General features: G+C 35.3%; 1 protein-coding gene across 1 annotated transcript in view; it reads left to right on the forward strand.

Annotated features, from left to right (window-relative positions):
• Positions 1-3,825: 3,825 nt before the first annotated feature.
• The window catches only part of LOC150104495 (RILP-like protein 1), a 99,054-nt gene continuing 79,420 nt past the window's right edge, over positions 3,826-23,459 (forward strand). Inside the window, exons 1-2 of the mRNA XM_090395666.1 lie at positions 3,826-4,599; positions 18,371-18,509. Of these exons, the coding sequence (XP_090251792.1) occupies positions 4,264-4,599; positions 18,371-18,509 (475 nt within the window). The 5' untranslated portion in view covers positions 3,826-4,263. The remainder of the gene's footprint in view (positions 4,600-18,370; positions 18,510-23,459) is intronic.

Raw genomic sequence — 23,459 nt, forward strand, 5'->3', positions numbered from 1 at the left:
ATGTGCATTCATTGCTCTACCCAATTTTGCATCATCAGCAAACAAATGAAGAGTTCCCCTCAGATCTTTTCCAATATCGTTAATGAACAAATTTAATAGTAGTGGCCCAAGAACAGAACCCTGTGGCACACCTACTAGTCACAGGTAGTCTTTTGGACTCTACCCCTGAATAAACTACTCTCTGATATCTCTCCATCAACCACCCTCCTATCCTATCTCACCAACCCCTATCCATACCCATATGTTGTAGTTTACTGATTAGAATTCTATTTGTTATCCTGTCAAAGGCCTAAGCAAGGTCCAGCAGTATCACTGTATACCCATTACCGTTATCCAGTCAGCCGTCACTTTGTTATAAAACGTAAGCAAGTTAGTGAGGCATGATCTACCCTTCACAAAACCATGCTGTCCCCATACAGTATCCCATTTTCATCTATCCATTCCTGTATTTTTCCCTTGTCTACTTTCTCCAAGACCTTGACAACGACTCCCAATATGCTGATCAGTCGGTTGTTTGCAGCAGCAATCTTGGAACCTCTTTTATGCAGTGGAACTATTTTTTTCCTCTTTTCACCCCCTCGGGACTAATCCAGACCTGAGACTCAAATTAAACAAAATGGTCAAGGGCACTGACAATTCTTTAGCCGCTTCACGAAAGACCCGAGCTGGTATACCATCCAATCCCTGTATTGATACTAAGGTTTTGTAATATACTATTCACCTCCTTTTCGTTCACTTCAGGTCCCATATAAGCTATTTGTTCGTTCATTCCTGCAGTATCACCACCTGGATGATATACACTTGCAAAGTGCTCGCTCAGTAATTCCACTATATCAACTGATTCAGTTACCTCCCTACCATCGGCATTGCTTAAAATCATTCTGCTATATACATTTTTTCTTTTACTTGCAGCATATCGAAAAAACTGTTTGGGATTCTCTTTAACTTGCATGGCTAATTTCCTTTCATAATCCGCTTTTGCTTTTTTTTTACCAAACTCGTTACCTTTCTGGCCTGCTTTGTACTGCTCATAGGCCTGCAGGTCACCTTTCTGCATAAATTCCCTCCACAGCTGTTTCTTTTTTTTGCAGCTCAAGCTTAATGGTGTTATTTATCCATTTAAGCCCTACTCGATTTACTATAGGACTCTAAGTATAGAGTCAACCATGCTTCCTTCAAACACTCGTTTACCGCTTCCCATGCACTATCAACGTCCAGCCCTTGCAGTTTGACATGCCATGGCACTGACCCGGACTCTAGGTATAGAGTCAGCCATGCCTCCTTCAAACACTCGTTTACCGCTTCCCATGCACTATCAACCTCCAGCCCTTGCAGTTTGACATGCCATGGCACTGATCCGAGCAATCTCCTAAGCTTGTCATACTTACCAGCCCGGTAATTCCACATGTACCCTTTCTTAATTGAAAATTCCCCACATTTAGCCATCTCCCAGATCAAGATATTATGATCACTCTCACCAATTGGTGGCAAGGTGGTAATATTCATTACAGTCAAATTCTCAGATGCAATTCCTAGGTCAAGCACTCTCGAACCCCCTATTATATTTCATTACATGCTGTCTTAGGTAGTTATCCCTTAATGACTGCATAAAATCCAATTCTTTCCTCCCATGTGTCCTCTCCTCTTTCCAATCAATGTTACCATAGCTAAAATCCTCCATAATAATTATCCTCCTTCCACTCATTGCGTCTATTTGTCTATGCACACTCTCTCCACCATCTATTCCATCATCTGGTCTATAGCAGCACCCAACTTTATATTTTATTCCACTAGTCTCAATCTCACATCAAATAGCTTCAAATGAGTTCTTTTCACTATCCTGCATTTCAACTTCAATTCTCCTTGGCTCTAGTTCATCAGCTATCATTAATAACACTCCTCCCCATTCTTTTCTCTCTGTCCTTCCTAAACACACTATACCCCTAACATTCAATCCCACTAGCTATATCATCCTCTATCAGCCATGTCTCACTAATGCCAATACCCTGTGGCCAGGAAAAGCCAACGAAGGCCAAAAATTCATCCTTCTTGTTCCTAATACTCCTGGCGTTAGTATACATGAAGTACAGAAGCCTGTTAGTCCCACCCCTATCCTGATGCCTTATACTAACTATCCCATTCTGATTTGTTGTCCTTCTTACCAGCTCAGGCATATTATACACATTCTTACACTGAACTGCCTCCCTGATATCTGCATATAGACTTCCTTCCCCCCATAATAGCTGTAGTTTCCTTGATTCTGCACATCCACTTTCATTTCATTCTGCAACACTTTTCCCAGTCTCAGCACACCAAATCCATTCAGATGCAAACTATCCATCTTATATAAGTCCTTTCGCCCATCAGACTCACTCCATACGTCCACAAACTCCACACCACTCCTCCTGCATAACCTGCGGATAAGATCATTTACAATTATGGCCCTCCTTCTCAGCTCTTCTCTATCGTACAGTGGTAACAGATTTGGGATTATATTAATCCCAAATTCACAGAGATTAATAACCTCGGTACTACTTACAGTTGACTCTATCACCTCTCTCCCTAGCAAATCCCTTTTCTCAGTTTTTTTGAACACTTACTCTATCCTTTATCAATAAATGTTCTAAATGCTAAGCGCCCAATCCATTTAAGTGCAAACCATATCTCTTAAAATACTCCTTCCTTTTATCAAACTCATCCCAGACATTCATAAAATGAATATTCAGTTTCATTTCTTTACAGAAGCTTTTACACAATCTTGACATCATTCCATTTACTGTAATTGCTCTTCTGTTTAATTCATCACTATCAAATCTTGGTAGTACACTCATGATCTTTCCACTCTCGCTCTTTGCATTCGTTGCTATCATTAAATCCTTCAAATCCTGTCTCACAGAAAATCTTTCGCTACCTAGATCAATTTGTCCCTATAACTGCACTAATCCCACTCGCTCTATATTTCTGCCATTTCACAGCCTCAGTTATATGCTTAATCTTTGACCCAGGATAACACGCTTTAATTACTCTACCATCCTTCACACCCCTAATTATAGAATCCCCATACAGCACAATATCTTTTCTGCTCCTTTTTAACTTGATATCCTTTACCCCCACTGATGCTTGTTTTGGTCCCTAATCTTCTCCCACATTCTTTTTGATATCGCTCAGTAATCTCTGTGTATGTATTTCTGCACTATTTATTCCATGCACACATTCATTTAATCCGTTATTAAATAATCTGTGATTATCATTCCATGTCATTCTTAGTCTGTCCATACTTTCTATTCCATAAAAAACATTAGAACATATTGGAATGCTGAAATATAGACTATACAATTTGGTCTGATCAAACTTATAAAATATATTACAGTCATTTAAAAATATCAGTTCCTTTGGCCCAGGAGAACTTGCACAACACAGTTTACTCCACACTTCTATCAGTTACATTGGGATATGGCTGTATAAAAAAGGAATGTTTCCTATGAGACTGATGGCACCTAACTGTCAAGTCTTGATGATCATTTAAACTTGGGGCATTAGACAGACCAGATGTATCATCATATATTATACTAAAATAATAATATAATAATAACATATTATCGGTACTAGACTACTGACTGTTGGATCTACATAGCTAATTTTTAAATGAACTTGAAAAAAAAAAAATATATATATATATCTTCGATGCGACCGAAATAAATGTTTTAATTTATTTCGGTCGCATCGAAATAAATTAAAAAACTCAGTTTCGAGTTATATTTTATGCGAAGACAGCAGCGCCTCTGGTAGCATAGCGTAAATGTGTAAACTTGAGGTGCGGCTCGATGTTTGTGGAGTGTGCGGTTTGGAAATGGGTTAATCTGCACAGGTTTTTGATATTATCTTTTTTTTCCTTGGTTATTGATTTTTTTAAACTTTAATAAACATATTTCGTTACGAATGATGTCCTTTTAGTGGAAGAATTTTGGTAAATTATAAATTTCTCTTAAGAGAAATAGGAATTCAACTCACGTGACAAGTATCACCGGATATATTTGATCATTATGCAATCTGTATACCAAAGAATCATTAACATTTTGCTTGTTAATGCAATGGTCTTGTTCATTTCATATTTGTTCCCTATTCATAAATAGGGAATGACAGTATAGACACCATTGTCTTATAAAGTGGAGATGTTTTGTATTGGAAATAAAACACCATGCATATGGATTATTACATCTACGCTCTATCTACCGATACTGTCTTCAAACTTAAAACCATCTAATGTATGTGTTTGTTTTGTTGTGTAATAGTTTAGAATTTCCAAAGACATCAGTTATGGATAAACCTGTAACGGATAAAGATTTCCAAGTTAGCGTTAGTGATGTTTATGATTTGGCAGCAGACATTGGACATGAATTTCAAAGAATTATAGACATGCATGGTGTCGATCTAGTTCATGAATTAATGACTAAAGTTATTGAAACTCTAGAGTATCTAGAATCTAGTGCCTTATTAAACGAGAATCTTCAACTTGAAGTGTCTGATTTTCAGCTACGTATATCTCAGCTCGAGTATGAGAAGATGGAGAAAGCAGAATTCAGACAAAAACTTGATCTTGTAAGTATTAGACGTCAGTTTGTTGTGTTTTGATGTGAGTCAAAAGTAGTTTTATTAAATAGTAGTATACCATAAGACATGCTGAAATTTTGTTGAATCCATAAGTAATACTATTCATTTGTCTACTCAAACTTGTAATTATTACAACCAATTGCATACCATCTGTATAGAATAAACAGATGCATTATTTTATCTTTTGCATCAGCCTTTGAATCCATCCATCTATACAAGGTGAACAATCTTTCATGTGTGGAGGTTCAGAAAAATGTTGCTTTGCTTTTATCCACTACTTGCTCTTAACCACAGCCCCTCCTTCCCAGAGTGAACAGTTTTCACTAATAATAAATTTAGTTTAATCCTTTATCCAAGTGTAAGCCAACAAAGTTTGCACCTGAAGTGTCATCAGGACTGAGGCAACTCGTGGATGGATAAACTAAATTTATTATTTATTATAGTCCAACCAAGTGGGAAAAAACTTCCAAAAGTTTTCACTAATGTTCATCTAATAGTGAGAAATATTACCATATAAATAATATTATACCCATCACAGAATTTCATATAATATAAAAACCTTGAAGCAGCCTTCATAAACAAAAATGAGTTTGAATGGTATCAAAAAATGAAACTAAGCCATATGTTGCCCCCCCCAGGGATTTTTCTCATCTGTGTTGTTGTTGGATCACTTCACATCCTTTCTTCTGTGACAGTATTCTTTCTTCTTTATTACTGGATTTCTTTATTCTGTGAAAATATTTTGTATATCTACAGAGGTACAACTTGTCATTCATCTTCCAAAAAGGGAAACCTTCTGAGCTAGAGTATATTTCTGGTAGAACAGTAACTGCCTTATGTGGAGCACTAAAGTTTGACAAACTGATATTGGCTTATTGGATTTTTTAGGAAGTTATTGCCATTAGAATTGGACATTCTTCAAAAAGTAATTCATTTCAGAAGAGAAGTTTTTCAGGTTCTTGCAGAAAAAAAAGGGTGGGGGGGATATTGATTGAGAAGGAAAAGTGTAGGAATAATACAGTTAAGACAGCTATCGGAGACAAGCATAAAAAAAAATGTTTTGTAATAGCAATTTTGTATAGTCATATTCATCACCACAGTAATTGAACATGGAGCTGTTTTTGGCTTATGTAACGTAGACACATTGTTTTACTTACTGTCACAAAGATGGGCCATTTAAAATTCAAATTAAGGTGACTGGATAAATTTTAGTCGAGATTTTAAATACTAAATTTCATTAAATTCAGTGAAGCAAGAGTAGAAGTATTAATGTTATTAAATTGTTTTATCGATAAAGATTATCTGTTTGAAATCAATCTTAAATTGAGTAGTCTTATTTTAGTAGACTATTATTTTAGTATTATCCCAAAATACCAATTTTTATCATATTATATCTGGCCAGAATGAAGTTAATTGCTTTGTATAATTTTGGAATTCTTGCCAAATTTTTTCTCTGAAAGTAGTTAAATTAAAATTGTTTATATTTTTCCAAATATTCCAAATACTAAATTTTAATCATATTCATCCACCAAGAGACAAGGAATAATGTGTATTTGTTATATAGGCTTGCACACTTAACAGTACTTATCAATTTTGTGATATGCCTAATAAGGACCTTATGAAAATAATTGAATGATACATGAAAATTTTCACTAATCTATGACATAGCACAATCTTTTGCAGTTGGTGTGAACAAATTGTTTTTATTATTAGATTGAGCCCCAGAATGGAATCAAAGTTGGGAGGACCTTAACCCATACGGGTTAAGGTTATGTACTTGTTATACCTCCCATACAGGTATAACAAGGACCTCTCATACTTCTTTTTTAACTTCCTCATTGAACAAGCTCATTCCAGAAAGATCCAGTTCTCATTCACATGCTATGAAATAATTTGGCACAACTCCTCAATCATCATCAGCACTCCTCCTTCTCCCTTTCTGTGTCTGTTTTCACAAAAGACTACATATTTCATCTCTATTCCTGTACAAATGTCATCCTTTTTCCCCTATACATACATACCTACCTATCATAAAGTTTAATTTATAAATTAGGCACAGTAAGAGATTAACAACAATAGCTAATAATAAAATAGAACAATTATAACAACATATCTGAATGTGAATGGAATCTTAGCAACCTCAGCATACATTATTATTATTATTTTACGAAGTCGAGAACTCTCACATTTTTCACTTAAAAGGAAGCATTTTACGGTTTCTCTTTGGCATATCCGAATTGCCAGCATCGCTACTCTTGCGATTTGGGGCATTTATAAGTAAAATAAGAGTTACTTGAACACTAGCACTGCGATGCCGCGATAGTCGATCTGATAAGCGAAAACTACTGAGAACGGCGCGCAATTTAAAACTTATGAATTGTCTATTACTGAAAGAAAGAGACTTAATTTCGGCGATGTAAAATTACGTCGGCAAAGTGGATATTAGATCCAACATTATTTCAAGGTTGAATGTTTGTAGAAACTATGAAAGTTTCGTAAGTTGATCTGAGAGCTTACGAGGTACAATCCTCGGCCTTCCCGAGTTGCCTAAGCTACTTAAGTAGTGCAAGCTAAGGCAACTCGGGGATACCGAGGTTGTATTCGTAAGCTCTCAGGTTAACTTACGGAACTTTAATAGTTTCTACAAACATTCGGCTTTGAAATAATGTTGGATCTAATATCCACTGTGCCAATGTAATTATAGATTGTTTATTTCTGGAATTTTCCATTTAATATTTTCTGACCGCGGATAAAGGGGACTACGGTATATTTTCACCTGTAGTTATTATGCTCTGGAGCTAAATCTTCATTTGTTAAAAATTTATTCCAGGTATGCAGGTTGGATTCTATCATTTACATCAGTACCATCATCCAGTGTCACTAAAGTACTGTATACGACTAGTGATGAGGCCTGAAACGGGACGGGAATACTTACATATATGAAACCGCGTAACTCCGGATTCGCGAAAGTCGGGGTATGACTGTATTTCATTTATGTCTTCCAAAAATTGTTCAAACAAATTCTTTCTAATATTTTCTGATCTTCACATAATTGTTTGTCAAGTCCAAATAATGTCTTACCATTGTTCATTTCTTTGGATAAATTTCTTTCATTACTGAACAGTTCACTTTCAGAAGCAATCAAATGTACAACTTGATAACTGGCACTTACAGCAGATACATTCCTTGATGGATACCTTTTCAGTGTGTATTATTGTTTACTTGATTTGTTTTATAATTTTGAATACTTTTCTTTTGCAGCAAGATTTCCTTTATATTGTCATAAGATTTGTGCTTGGAATCAGTGTTGTTTTGAACTATATTCTTTAAAAACTGAGGTTTCCTCACACACCAAACATTGCTTTTCTGTCATACTGAATGAAGAAATAAGTTTCCAGTCCACCTTTTATAAAAAAAAAAAAAAAAAAAAAAAAAAAAAAAAAAACAGCTGCACTCTGAATCGACTTTTTTTCAAAACCTTTATAAACACGATTTTTTTAATTCAGTGCAAATTAATAATAATTCAATACAATGGACAAGTTATATCAGAATACTAGAATTTCACAATATGGAAAGATTGATATGTTCATAACTATTTAGTATTGTTTATTAGCGCCTCCAGAGCGCAACAGGAAGAACGATGGTACGTTGCGCCCTTCGATTAGAAAAGGCCTAAGTTCGATTCTCGTCATGATGGGAGGAATCTTTATGTGGACTTTTTCAATTGAAGGTGAGTTAGCTGATCTTATACGGAGGTAGCAGGGTTTTTTCTCCCTGAAACTCGGGTTTTTCATCCCGCATACAGACAAATCGGCCCTTCAGAACACATGCAATTTACAGACAAAAAAATACTAGCTGTAGTGGTAGTGGTTGTGGGCAGTAGATGGCATTGATGTAGGTGATTGGTAGTAGAGGGTCTGTGTAGTAGTGGAGACGGAGAGTTGTACATTAGGTGTCCTCCCGCAATGAGTCTTCGGACTCCTTGGAGGTCTCACGAATAACAATAATAATAATATGACTTCACTAGACTAGACTACATGTACATATTTGTTGTTGTTGTTGAGCTTGATGCTTGCATGTCTGCACATGAAGTGGCACAACATAGACAAAACATTGATAAAAGAAACAGAATTCACAACACTAACACGATGGTTCATCACTCAAATATTCACCACAACAAACACTACAATCTTTGAAATTCATTTATTTCAAAGATTGACACTGAAATAATAAACAAATGCTAGAACAAAATATAAACAAAAATAAGCAAAAAGAATGTGAAAAATAAACAAAATAAAAAATGCTGTTTGAGTTCTTTCCACATGTGTTGTATAAAAATTATTTGTGCGCTGTAGGTTACATTATTCATCATCATACTGTCAAGGATTTAGGCCTAGAGTGGCCTGTTCTTGCCTTAGAAGTCATTGTTGAATCTCTTAAGAGGATGGCCTGGTTTTCTTTTTCCTAATGGTTTGTAATTTAAGGTTTGTTTTAGTAATCTTCCTGTTTTCATTTTTTCAAAGTGTTCCATCCATTCATGCTTATATTTTTTAAAATTTTTTCTATTACTGATTCCTGGTTTAATTCTTTCATAATTTCTTCGTTTCTTTTGTGATCGAATAGAGTATACTTTCCAGTTTTCTCATAAACTTCATTTTAGCTGTTATTGTTTTATTGTCTAGATTTCACTTCCATATGATATGACTGGTAGGACCAACATATCATATACTTTTAGTCTGGTTTGTTTTTGAACTAGGTTTGGTTTAAATATAGAATTAATTTCACCTGTTATTTTTAAATATTTTGCAATTTTTAGGTTTATATCTGTTTCATTTTCATATGTAATCATACATTCTAAATAGCTAAATGAATTCACCTGATCTAAAATCTTGTTATCTATTATTATTTTAGTTCTTACTGGATCGTGTCCTTTAACCATGTTACCAGCCAAGACATCTATAGATGTCAAGCTTATCATGGATGTGAAGTGCATATTAAAATTGTAATACCATTGATATCACATTGAAATATATGAAGGATAATAAGTGTATGAGGATGCGTGTTTTATCCATAATGGCTGGTTAGGTGGTTAAAGGCCATTGTTTAAAGGAACATAAGTTAGACACTACTGATTTAGATAATCCTGGTGTCTACACTATCCCTTGCTCCTGCAAACTTACGTACTTCAGACACACTGGAAGAACAGCCATTATCTGTCTACAAGAACATAGAAACTGTCCATCTTTATTGCAACTGTTCCTGGGTGGCAGCCCATGCCATGGATATAGATAACTGGATCCATTCGGTGGTGGTGGGAAAACCTTTTTATACAGAAGTGGATATAAATCAGGGAAAATATATGAGCACAGCATTCTTTAAATCTAAAATAAATTTAGTTTAATCCTTTATCCAAGTATAAGCAAACAAAGTTTGCACCTGAAATACCTTCAGGACTAAGGCAACTCGTGGTAAAGGTGGACCAAGCTCTCATCACTCCTTGTCTTAGTATCTCTCATAATGCAAAGCTCATCTCCTTGCAGACATGTATAATGCTATTCATTAAGGGAAGGGCCACTACTGGTTTCGACCTTTATTGAGGTCTCATCAGTGGGAGCCAGACCCAGAGGTGGTGATAGCAATGGAGAAGTCATATTTGCCTATACGAGTTGCCAAAAGGTGTCTCACCTTATTATTAAATTACTCTGTATTTAGAGAAAGATGGTGGAAGTTTTTTCTCACTTGGTTAGACCAATGGTCTCCAAAGTGATGCGCATACTCCTGGGGATACGCGCGTCATTACATGGGTTACGTCAAAAAAAGTTTTATATTGATAGGAAAAAAATTAAGTAATTAATTAAAGATAAAGAATATTACTTTCTTTCATCAATTAAACATATATCTAATATAGAGAAAGACGTTATAAAGATCCTGTAAACTTAAATTTGCGAGTAGTGCACATTGGGTAACTTTGCACACATAATTGTCCGTGGCACGATTTAACTTGGAACCAGACCTTTGTATCGCAGTATCAGAAGCCATCAAACCAGAATTTCAAGAAATTATGAAAGAAATGCAAGGCCATTGTTCACATTAAATATTGTAATAAATATGTTTGTAAGCTGTTAATAATAAAAATAATGTGTAAAAATATCTAGCTTTTTTTAATTATTATATGATAATACAAGGCATATTTCCTCTTTATAATACTTATTACAATAGATTTTTGCTCAATCAATTGGGGGGTATGTGCTATTTATTTTTTCTGTCTTGTGGGTACACGATCAAAAAAGTTTGGAGACCACTGGGTTAGACTATAATAAATTTAGTTTAATCCTTTATCCAAGTGTAAGCAAACAAAGTTTGCGCCTGAAGTATTTTCAGGACTAAGGCAACTCATGTAAAGGTGGCCCAAGCTCTCATCACTCCTTGTCTTAGTATCTCCCATAATGCAAAGCACATCTCCTTGCAGACATGTGTAATGCTATGCATTAAGGGAAGGGCCATCTACCCAGACCAGTTTCGACTTTTATTCAGGTCTCGTCAGTGGGAGCCAGACCCAGAGGTGGTGATACTAAGGTGGAAGCAATGGAGAAGTCATATTTACCTATATGAGTTGTCAAAAGGTGTCTCACCTTATTATTAAATTACTCTGGATTTAGAGAAAATTAATAATAAGGTGAGACACCTTTTGGCAACTCGCATAGGTAAATATGACTTCTCCATTGCCTCCACCTTAGTATCACCACCTCTGGGTCTGGCTCCCACCAATGAGACCTCAATAAAGGTTGGAACTGGTCTGGGTAATGGCCCTTCCCTTAATGCATAGCATTATACATGTCTGCAAGGATATGTGCTTCGCATTATGTTAAATACTAAGATAAGGAGTGATGAGAGCTTGGCCCACGAGTTGCCTTAGTCCTGAAGATACTTCAGGCGCAAACTTTGTTTGCTTACACTTGGATAAAGGATTAAACTAAATTTATTATAGTCTAACCAAGTGTGAAAAAAAAAAAACTTCCAACATCTTTCTATAAATCTAAACAAATTCAGTTGCATTACATTAACAACAGTCTGGGAGACCATTTTGAAACCTGCTAGTGTGCTTGCATGCATAGTCTAACCAAGTGTGAAAAAAAAAAAACTTCCAACATCTTTCTATAAATCTAAACAAATTCAGTTGCATTACATTAACAACAGTCTGGGAGACCATTTTGAAACCTGCTAGTGTGCTTGCATGCATAGTCTAACCAAGTGTGAAAAAAAAAAAAACTTCCAACATCTTACTATAAATCTAAACAAATTCAGTTGCATTACATTAACAACAGTCTGGGAGACCATTTTGAAACCTGCTAGTGTGGTTGCATGCATGTGCATAATATTTTTTCTTTATGCCCATGAAGATGCCTTGGTGACCAAAGTGAAATATTAGCTTATTAATTTAATAGCTAAATAAATTGAGTTAGTTAATGATTACTTCCAGATAAGTTTTCTTCGCTAAACATCAACATGAGTGATAATCGTCTATACATCCATTTGTGTTTAATGAGCATGAGATCTGCATTAATTTTTTATTTCATAAAAAATTGTCTTGATGTATGCCATATATTATGTTAAGCCTTTCATAAGCTTAGCCTTAAGTGGAGTCTGGTATCAAGGCTCATGTGTTGATTCAAACTAATTACTAGGTTTAATGGAATGAATAGCACAGAGGAACAATAACATTTAAAAAAAAGTTTTTTAAGGGGTGCTTAAGGGTGAAATCTGTGTAACTGAGAGGAGACCTCCACATAGCTTTGAAGGAATGCAGAGAACCAACTAGGGCTTCTAACCTAATGTTCAATCCTCACCTTGTTGTGGTACATCTGTTAGGTATTTACCCAGATACTGAATGAACGAGGATGGGCTGGCAATTTGGAATTTAGTCGACAAATCGTATTGTTATCGACTTAAATCATAATATAAAATGATATTACAACATGACAGAATTTCATGCTGGCTGGGCCGTCGCCCAGTTAAACAAGGTCCCTATTGTTTTCGCCAGGGAACAAGGGTGAACAGCGAAAAGTTAGCTACTGGAACAAATTCCAAAAACAAGCATTTCAGTTGAATAATAATTGGAAGACTTTTGTAACATCACCACAGTTCAAGATTGGTATTATCGATATAAGAAGACTGAACGGTAAAGAAATGGAGCTAGCTAAGGAATTGGATAAGTACCAGATCGACATAATAGGGGTGACTGGAACAAAAAAGAAAAAAACTGGTGAAATATTTCTGATCAATAAATACAAAATGCTATATTCAGGCAATGACAATCAAGGAAAAGGAGTATTCAACACTTAATATGAGGCTAATCTTCTTGAATGGCATGCAGTTTCAAGTAGATATGGGCAGATATCAGAGTGGGAAACTGAACAATGAGACTTATTTGTGCCTATGTTCCCACAGAAGGTTCTACTAAGGTAGAAGCGGAGGAATTTTTTGAGGCTTTAGAAAAAGCAACTGACACAATGAAAAAGGAAAAGTTGGTCTTTGTTGGGGATCTAAATAGCAAAGTAGGAAATGATTGTGAGACATACAAAAATAGTTTGGGAAAATTTGGAGAAAAGAGCAAAGCTAATAATAATGGCAAATATTTGTTGGATTTCTGCTCAGGACATGGACTTGTTATTACTAACACCATGTTCCAACATAAAAATGTGCACAAATTCACATGGAGAGAAGAGGCAAGGAATAAGAAAAGTCTCATTGACTATGTTATTGTTGATAGTGATGTTTCTCTCTGGTGCAGGACACTAGAGTGTATAGAGGATTTGAAATTGGAAGTGATCACCATTTATTCTTGAGCAGGAAAAAAATTGAATTTCATATTGAAAAGAATAACATGTAAGAAAGTTCTAAAGCAAATAAAAGTTATGCAGAGGCTTGCCAGTGAATGTTTTCTTCAGTTGCAAGCCCTGAAGAAAACATTGATTGATTCAGCCAGAGAGGCATGTGGTGAGGTTGTCTGCAAGGATAGAAAAATCAGAACTCCATAGTGGACACAGGAAGTTAAAGAGACTGTGAAGGAAGAGAAGAAAGCATATCAAAAGTTCCTGGCAAATAAATCAGCTTGTGCTCTTAGAGAATACGCAGACAAATGTAAGTAAAGTAAACACTGTAAAACTAGCTAAACAAAAACCATTGGAATACTTTGGTAAGAACATAGAAAAATAAATATCGGGAAGGCAGCAAGATATTCTGGAGGTTGTTGATAAAGCTCAGAAATGGATGAAAGAGTGTTGTAAAAGGAATTAGAGATGATAAAGATGACATGAAAACTGGAGAAAAAGATATCCTTGATGTATGGAGTAATGTTATTATTATATGACACTTCCAGGAAGTCAGCAGGAGTAGATGATATTCGACCAGAAATGCTCAAGTATGGGGGTATAAAAATCTTACAGTGGCTGTACTGCATAGTTCAAAAGGTTAGGATCTGTCAGGATCAGATTTTCACTTTACAACAAATTGTTGAGAAATCATGGGAATTATTATTATTATTCGTGACACCTCCAAAGAGTCTGAAGACTCATCACGGGAGGACACCTATTGTAGAACTCTCTGTCTCCACTGCTACCACCAATCATCGACATCAGCGCCATCTACTGGCCACCACCACAGCTGGTATTTTTTGTCTGTAAATTGCGTGTGTTCTGAATGGCCATTTTGTCTGTATGCAGATGAAAAACCTGAGTTTCCGAGAGAAAAAATCCCTGCTACCTCCGTATGAGATCAGCTAACTCGCCTTCGATTGAAAACTCCCATATAAAGATTTCTCCCATCATGACGAGAATCGAACTTAGGCCTTTTCCAATCAAAGGGCGAATGTATCGTCATTCTTCGATATCTAACAAAGATCTGTATTTAAGTTTTGTAGATCTGGAAAAACAATATGACAAGGTGTCAAGAGAGAAGCTATTCAAAATGCTACAGTTATATGGTGTCAGTGGGGTATTATATCAAGCAATACGTAGTCTTTATTCATGTTGCAAGTCAGCAATTAGAATTGAAGGAAGTACAGGAAGATGGTTTAAAGTTAAATCTGGTGTCAGACTAGGAGGATGTACATTATCTATATGGATCACATTATGAAGAAAGTGGTATCAAACCTGATATCAGAATTGGAGATGTTAATATCAGCTCTTTGTTTTATGTGGGTGATGTTGTACTTCTAAATAAATCCGCTACAAGTCTGCAACAGTGCCTGGAAAGAAAAGTGAAAATTGCCTGACTGAATTGAATAACTTTTGTAATAGATATGGTATGAAGATCAGCAATAACAAGACAGAGACAATGAAAATAGGCAGAAACATTGAAAATATCAACTGCATTGTTGAATGGAGAACCTATAGATGAAGTAAAACATTTCAGCTACTTATGCACCATTTTTAGTGAAGATAGTAAATTAAATATGGAAATAGACAACAGAATCAACAAATCTGATATGGTCGGCAGTCAACTGAATAAATTTATATGGAATAAGAGAGAAATTAGTCAAAATACTAAATTAGCTGTATATAAGACTGTTTTCATACCAATTTTAACTTATGGATCTGAGAGCCGGGTTAGAAGTAAAACACTTAATCAAAGACTAGAGACCGCAGATATGAGAGTCCTGAGAAAGATTAGAGGTGTGAACAAATGGCATCAATGGCCATATCATATTAAAAATAAGCATATTAGGAAAGAACTTGACATTGTTAGCATCCAGGAATGTGTTAGCAGAACTTATCTCAGGTGGCATGGTCACCTAAACAGAATGGGAGAGGAAAGATCAACAAAACAAGTGTTCTCTACCAGGTTTGCAGGAAAAAGACCAAGAAATAGGTGCATTGATGTGGTAAAATGTGCCTTAAAAGATAGAAATATAAGATGTGATAATGTTGGAGCCTTGACAGGTAACAGATTGATTTGGAGGAAAATTGTAGGTAGGAAGTTAGTAATGATGTAAATTTTTCATGTAGTACTATGATATCTTGTGCACCCCTTGAATGAAGGTACATGTCAGGAATTTTATGATTATGATGAAAAAAAGTTTTTTTTTAGTTTTTTAAGTTATCCAGACAATTAGCTAAATGTTTAATCTCACTTACCGGTCATCTTCAGCTTATATTAAAAATTCCACTCGGTTCAAATCTTTAATTGAAAATTTAGTTTTAAATCACATGTGTATCATACCCCCTCTTTTCCTCCTATCCAGCAAGCTCTGTAATCCAGGTTTTTTCAATCTATCTCTGTAGCTAGCTCCGGAGTCTTGACATTGTCTTAGTCACTTGTCTCTGGTCCCTCTCCAATGTCTCCAGATCACGTTGAAAACTAGGTGACCAAATCAGATCACAATAGTACTTTATACAGTGGCACAATGACCCCCTTAACCCGTTAGTGTGCTTCTTAGCATAACACTGCTATGTGCAGTCTTTGTGGCACTTGCAATCTGCCCTCTAAACTTCAGTCTCCTATCAGTCATCACTCCCACATCTCAAATCTCATCCACTTCCTGCAGTACAACAAGATCAGTATAGTACACAGCTTTATATTTCTGCACTTCAAAGTGCAACACCTTGCATGTATTAATATTAAAACTACAATCCCACTGTTTTGTCAAAGTCAAAAGTCTATTCAAATTTTCCTGAAGGGACTTAACATCAGCAGTGCTACTTATAATTCTCCCCAACTTTCCATCATCTCAGCAAACAACTGAAGTTTCCCAGTTAGTCCACGTGATATGTCATTTATAAACAAGTTAAACCACAGGATCCCAAGAACAGAACCTTAGGGCACAACACTGGTTACCCCCTTTTTTTTTTTTTTTTTTGAGACACTGTTCCATCACACAAGTTGCTTGTACATTCTGAGAGTCATTCTCTGGTTTGGCAGAGAAGCATAAGTGAGGAAGGAGAAAGAGCAAAAGAGGCAGTGTAAGGAGAGAGTTTTGTATGCAGACTTCATAATGTGGAGTTGAGAAATGTGTGATGATGAATCTTTTCCCTCTGGCAAACATTAAGGATTTAGTGATGCTGTTAGTATGCAAAGAGGGAAAGTGAAAGAGATGATTATATCGATAGGTACATATGATCAGTGACAAGTGTGTGTAATACAAGGAAGATATGACAGCATTTCTGACATAAGCAAATGCAAAGAGTGAAACGAGTAAAGATTGAGTCTGCTGCCATGGTGTGATGGAGGCTAGTTGACTAGAATTGTCATGATTGCAAATGAATTAGTGTGTAGGTTGTGAAGGAGGAATGGTGTGGAGTGAGTTAATGGACAAAAGTACTTATATAAGTCTAATATGCAATATTAATTGGGGAAGTATCAATTATGGTAATCTGCCATAGATTACCATAACTGATACTTCAAAGTATCAGTTATGGTAATCAAGAAAATCAAGAAATTTTATAAATTTCTTGATTAGTAATATCAGAGTATAAACTCTGCTATGCTCCTGGCAAAGAACATTAGAGGTCTCACTTAGTGAGTTCGGTTTGTCTTAATGAAAGGATTTGGTATAGATTGTTGTTCGTTCTATTCCATCATGATGTCCATCACTGAGATATTAATTTTTATTACATAATTATCAATAATCCATACAGAGGACAAGCAAATGACACTATCTCAAGGAATGAGTTTACCAAGCTGCAGCATCATTTCCTCTTGATCCAAGTGTCATTTGGGATCTAATACTTGCAAACATCCAGATGAAACTTTTATTATCTGATAGAACAAAGTTTCATCTTGATATTTGCTTGTATTGGATCCAGCAGAGCACTAGATATTGGTATACCAGACTTCTATGTGCCTGAAGAGCGCTTCTCAAATCAGTATAAATGTCCATTTGGTAGCATTTCAGTTTTATATAATTTAATGCATGCTCTGTTGTGTGCAGTGCACTAGTAGAGTTGGCATATTCTGGCAGGATCTGATTAAATATTGCAGTCTGAAATAATGAAGACACTGTAGATCCCACTGAAGACTGATTTTGAACTGTCTCTACAGACAGATTCAAAATCAAAGTGTTCTGCTCTGTATGTTTAAAAGCACTGCTGGACAAATGGAGGGGCTTGAATGTTGCTTTTGCTCAGGTTTTCATAAGCCATACTCATCTCACATACTCTTTGTATTGGGGGGGGTATGCGAGATCCTACTACTGTACGCCCACAGATATGAGACCCGACACATCTGCACATGTCAGAAGAAGACCCCATTCCGATAATAGGGTAATCAATCCGTCTTGTGAGATGAGTTGTTTATTATTGCATGTCGGAAAATTAACTTTTATGAACATTGTAGTTTTTAAAGTGGTAACTATTTTGCTTGTATAACAGTTGGAAAATTTTACATATAAAGCACGCGATTTTGCGTGTTGGTGATCAATTCAGCTTATTTCTTTTTCCCCTTCAACACGAATTGACTCTTCTTGGTAAGTTGCCAGACTAGGGTCGGAGATCTGTGGTCGGACAGTAACTTGCATCCAACCTGATTCATGCAGAATGTGTGAATAAAATGCTTAATGTAAAATATGTGAATTCCGCATACAGTAAACCGTGTGTAATGAGCAGTTTATTGTATATGTTATAACTGAAATGGGCTTTGCCTGCCATTATTTCACTGGCTGGGCCTGTTAATGTGATTATAAATTCAGTTTATTATTCACAGTAATTTTTATTTAATATATCTGAGAATTTACTTTTGATATTAAGATACTCTTAAATAATAGGAGCTAGAAGAAATAGAAGAAAATTGGAGAACAGAAACTAATCAGCTAAGAGAACTAGTTGAAAGGCTGCAGGAAGAGAATATACGGCTTAACAGTTCTCTTCAAGAGAAAGAAAGTTCTTTAACACAAAAGTGCCAAGGTATGTAGATTTAATGCTTATATTGTACTTTAAAAATTAATATTCATGCATTGAAAATTAATAATAATAATAATAATAAAAACTGAATTAAAACATGTTAAATACTGTACATTGTGGAACCTTCATTGAAACTGATATAAGTTAAGTCTGATACAAGTTATGTTCAGTTAAGGTAAGGACTTTAAGCATAAAACTTTTTTTCTTTGAAAAATGGAGAATGAAAACTTGGTGCGTGATAATACTAGGGAGAATGGAAAATTTTAAATAATTTTTTTCCTTTAATTTAGATGGAATTCAGGGGACAGGAGTTAAAGGATTATAGGATTTCTAAATGGATTTAACATTTCCTTTTATAATACAATTCAGTAAGCTAATATAAACCAGTAATTTTTGAAATAAACACCTTACAAGAACAATAATTATACAAAAGTGATCTTTGAATTGCATTGAAAATACCTAGTAAACCTGTGGACTTTTGAATCGACAGATATGATGTGTGTGAATTAGTAATAGTGAGGTCATCTAATTTCAACTTATCAAGCAGATGACCAATGAAATGATTGGGTAAATTTTATATATATATATATATATATATGTATTTTTTTTTTTTTTAAGCTTACTATTGTGTTTATAGATAAGTTTGTAAATATGTATGCACCTAGATTCACTTTTACCATTCCTCTGTGTGTATGTTGGCATACTTGGCTGGTTTTATTCAGTATTTGTGATCCCTAGGAAAATTTGGAGTAATCGCAGTTTGGATTTCAATATCTGGTTTTTGATAATTTTTCATTGCATAATTGGATAGCTTGTATTTTTTATAATTTGGAGTATTTTGTTTGATTTCTTTTTTTATTTTTTTTTTATTTTGGTGTTTGTAGGAGAGATATTACAATCTGATAAATGCTTTTGTGTCCTCATTGAGAAGATATTGTCGTTAACCAAAGTATACTTCAAAGTAAACATTATGCACTTCAAAAAAACTTTATTATGAATAGTTTTTTGTGAGCATGAATGAAGATCATTATTTGCAACGAGGAAATCACTTGTTAGTTACTTTTTAGAAAATTATACTGAGAGCTGTGTATGTCATTATTTTATGAGGAAACTTTAAAACTTGGGATCTCAATATTGGGATATACATGGGATCTCAATTAAAGTAAATCTTTTTTTTTTTTTTTTAATGATTACACAGGAGAAATTGGTTCACCTTTGGTATTTGAGTAATGTGAATGAACAGAAGCTAGAGAGGAAATAAAATAGAGCTGTTTTGGGGGATTTATTGATATTGTGTGATTGTAGCCTTCACATGACAGTCTCTGAAGCAAAATAATGATTATGAAAATTATCTCTAAAGGTTAAGTGTATGTTGAGGATGTATTAGATATGAAATTTGAATGCATAAGCATGAGTGTAGGGATGCTATAAATTAGTTTTCATTTGTCATGTTTATAATCAGGGGTGGCTCGTCTATAGGGGCTGGGCCCCACCTATATTTGTATAACTAGCCCGATAATTGTAGCTTTAAAAAATATGTTTCTTGTAATTATTATTTTTTGATCTATTTCCAACACGTTTTATTGTTTAATAAAAAAATTACTGTAGTATTTTGTGGCAATATTGTATAATGCGACTTAGTATGGTCTCGGGCCAACCATGGCTGGCCCTATTTTATACGTGTAGAACACAGAGCCTGTATGAGGCAAGTGCACTAGCAGTCGTGGTTTGTTTACCGGGCACAACGCTTATCTTGGGGCCAGTTTAGTCTGGCCCAGTCACTGTATTTTCACGTACGTACATAGCGCGCGATTCTTTGATTGTGAGCACGTGCACTAGCGATCGTGTTTGTTTACCGGGCGCAATGCTTATCTTGGGGCCAGTTTAGTCTGGCCCAGTCACTGCATTTGTACGTAAATAGCAGGCGATTCTTTCATTCTCTTATTATTTATTCTCGTTGTTGATCTGTTTTATTGTTTTTAGTGTGTTTAATTATTGTTGTCGTTTTTTGTTTTAATTTATTTTTAAGTTTAAATTTTTATTACGTCCATAAATAATACATTTTAACTATGAACAAAATCGACAGTTTATTGGAAAAAAACGTTTCTCGGAAGTTTCAACATTGATTTATAAAATAAATAATAGAAATAATAACTTTTTTCTTTTAACACTTGAAAAATGAAAACATTTTGGAGGATGGCCAGCTGGAGTCGAACCAGCATCTTTGGATTTCTGGTTCATTGCTCTAGTACGTTGAGCTTCTTTTTTTTTTTTTTTTGCTCTAGCCGTTGAGCTATGCCCGCAACTGCAAATCTTTCGAGTTTTCGTGTTATTAATACGTTGAGCCCGTATGTTACATCCTAACAATTTAAAAAAATTAATAGCTCAATGCACCAGTGGATTCTGACTAAACATTATTGTAATAGAAATAATAACTATAAATCAATAATTGAACCCACTATATAAATATAAAAAAATTAAGTTGTTTTTGGCCCCTGGCCCCACCTGTTTCTTTTGTTACCAGCTGCCACTGTTTATAATTTTCAGAAAGTTTAATTGAACTAGACAGTGGATGTCTGATTAATGATGATTGATTGTTGCCTCAATATTGCCTGCTGCCATTCATTGTGTTTCCTTGATTTTCACATCAGACTTTGATCACATTTGAAAAACTTTCTCTAAGGATCATAAAGGCATGTTATAATCAATTTGATGGCATGGCCAAGTAGTTAGTGTATCTGCTCACCAACAGGCTGCAGGTTCAAATCCCACCATGGGCATACATGTTTGTGATTGTCTTTAGGTGAGCAATGAATTTCATGGCCCAGTGCGAGACCATTGTCCATTTATTTGAGGTCTTGAAGTGGCTTGAAAAAGTTGTTTGGTGTCTAGACCAGGATTACAGACTATGTAAAAAGTAAATAAAAAATACAAAAAAATCAGTAAAATAATAATCATCATCAAATTCCTGCCATGTACCCTCAAGGGGTGTACAGGATATGATAGTACTACATGAAAAAAATTACATCATTACTAACTTCCTATCTACAATTTTCCTCCAAATCAGTCTATTACTTGTCAAGACTCCAACATTATCAGATCTTATATTTCTATCGTCCAAGGCACTTTGTACCGTATCAATCCACCTATATCTTGGTCTTCCTCTGGGTCGTTTTGCTGCCAACCTAGCAGAGAACACTTGTTTTGCTAATCTTTCTTCGCCCATTCTGTTTAAGTGACCATACCACCTGAGATTAGTTCTGCTGACGCATTCCTGGATGTTGACAATGTCAAGTTCTTTCCTAATATCCTCGTTTTTAATATGATATTGCCATTGATGCTATCTGTTCACGCCTATAATCTTTCTCAGGACTCTCATATCTGCGGTCTCTAGTCTTTGGTCAAGTGTTTTACTTCTGACCCAGCTCTCCGATCCATAAGTTAAAACTGGTTTGAACATTGTCTTGTATACAGCTAATTTAGTGTTCCGACTAATTTCTCTCTTATTCCATATGAATTTATTCAATTGACTTCCCACCATCCCAGCTTTGCTGATTCTGTTGTCTATTTCTATATTTAATTTACCATCTTCACTAAAAATCGTGCCTAAATAGCTGAAATGCTTTACTTGTTTCACAGGTTCTCCATTCACAACACAGTTGACATTTTCAATGATTCTGCCTATTTTCATTGTCTTTGTCTTTTTATTGCTGACCTTCATACCATATCTACTACAACAGTTATTCAATTTAGTCAGAGAATCTTGCAGACATGTAGCGGATTCTTCTTGTAGTAGAAGTATAACATAGTCCGCATAAAGCAAAGAGCTGACATTAGCATCTCCAATTTTGATATCATGTTTAATACTACTTTCTTTCATAATGTGAACCATATAGATAATGAATAACAGAGGGGATAATGTATATCCTTGTCTCACACCAGATTTAACATTAAACCATCTTCCTGTACTTCAATTCTAACTGCTGACTTGCAACTCAAATAAAAACAAGTATTGCTTGATATAATGCCCCATTGACATCATATAACTGTAGCATATTGAATAGCTTCTCTCTTGGCACCTTGTACTATGCCTTTTCCAAATCGACAAAACTTAAATACAGATCTTTGTTATATTCCCATGCTTTCTTGACTATTTGTCGTAAAGTGAAGATCTGATCCTGACAGCCTCTATTTGGCCTGAATCCAGCTTGTTCTTCACCAAGCTTTTCTTCTGCAATTCTTCTTGACAGTTTCTCAAATATACTTGCATAGATCTTTCCAGGAACACTCATTAGGGAAATACCTCTGTAATTCTCACATTCAGTTTTATTTCCCTTTTTATATATGGGTATTATGAGAGCTCTACTCCAACCATCATGAATTCGTTGCTCGGTCCAGGCTTTCTGAACTATGCAGCCACTGTAAGACTTTTATAACACCATACTTCAGCATTTCTGGTCGAATATCATCTACTCCTGCTGCCTTTCCACAATTCAAGCCTCTGATGGCTTTTTCTGCTGCAAGTGTTTTTTACCACTGTGCCGTCATCACTGCTTGTTTCATTTAGTAGTTACTCCATATTTCAAGGATATCTTTTTCTCCCATTTTCATGTCACCTTTATCATCTCCTTTTACAGCACTCTTTCCTCCATTCCTAAGTTTCTTCAACAACCTCCAGAATATTTTGCTATCTCTTTGATATTTATTTTCTATATTCTTGCCAAAGTCCTCCCATGACTTTTGTTTAGCTAGTTTTACACAGTGTTTAGCATTCTTGCATTTTTCTCTGTATTCTCTAAGAGCACAAGCTGACTTATTTGCCATCCTGGCAAATAAGTCAGCCTGTGCCTGTGTCCACCATGGAGTTTTAATTTTTCTGTCCTTGCAGACAACTTCACCACATGCCTCTCTATCTGAATCAATCAGGGCTTTCTTCAAGGCTTGCCACTGAAT

This window comes from Typopeltis vanoorti, chromosome 7, assembly GCF_054136105.1.
Source record: "Typopeltis vanoorti isolate ZY-2024b chromosome 7, IOZ_Tvanoo_1.0, whole genome shotgun sequence".
In the NCBI taxonomy this organism is placed as follows: Eukaryota; Metazoa; Arthropoda; class Arachnida; order Uropygi; family Thelyphonidae; genus Typopeltis; species Typopeltis vanoorti.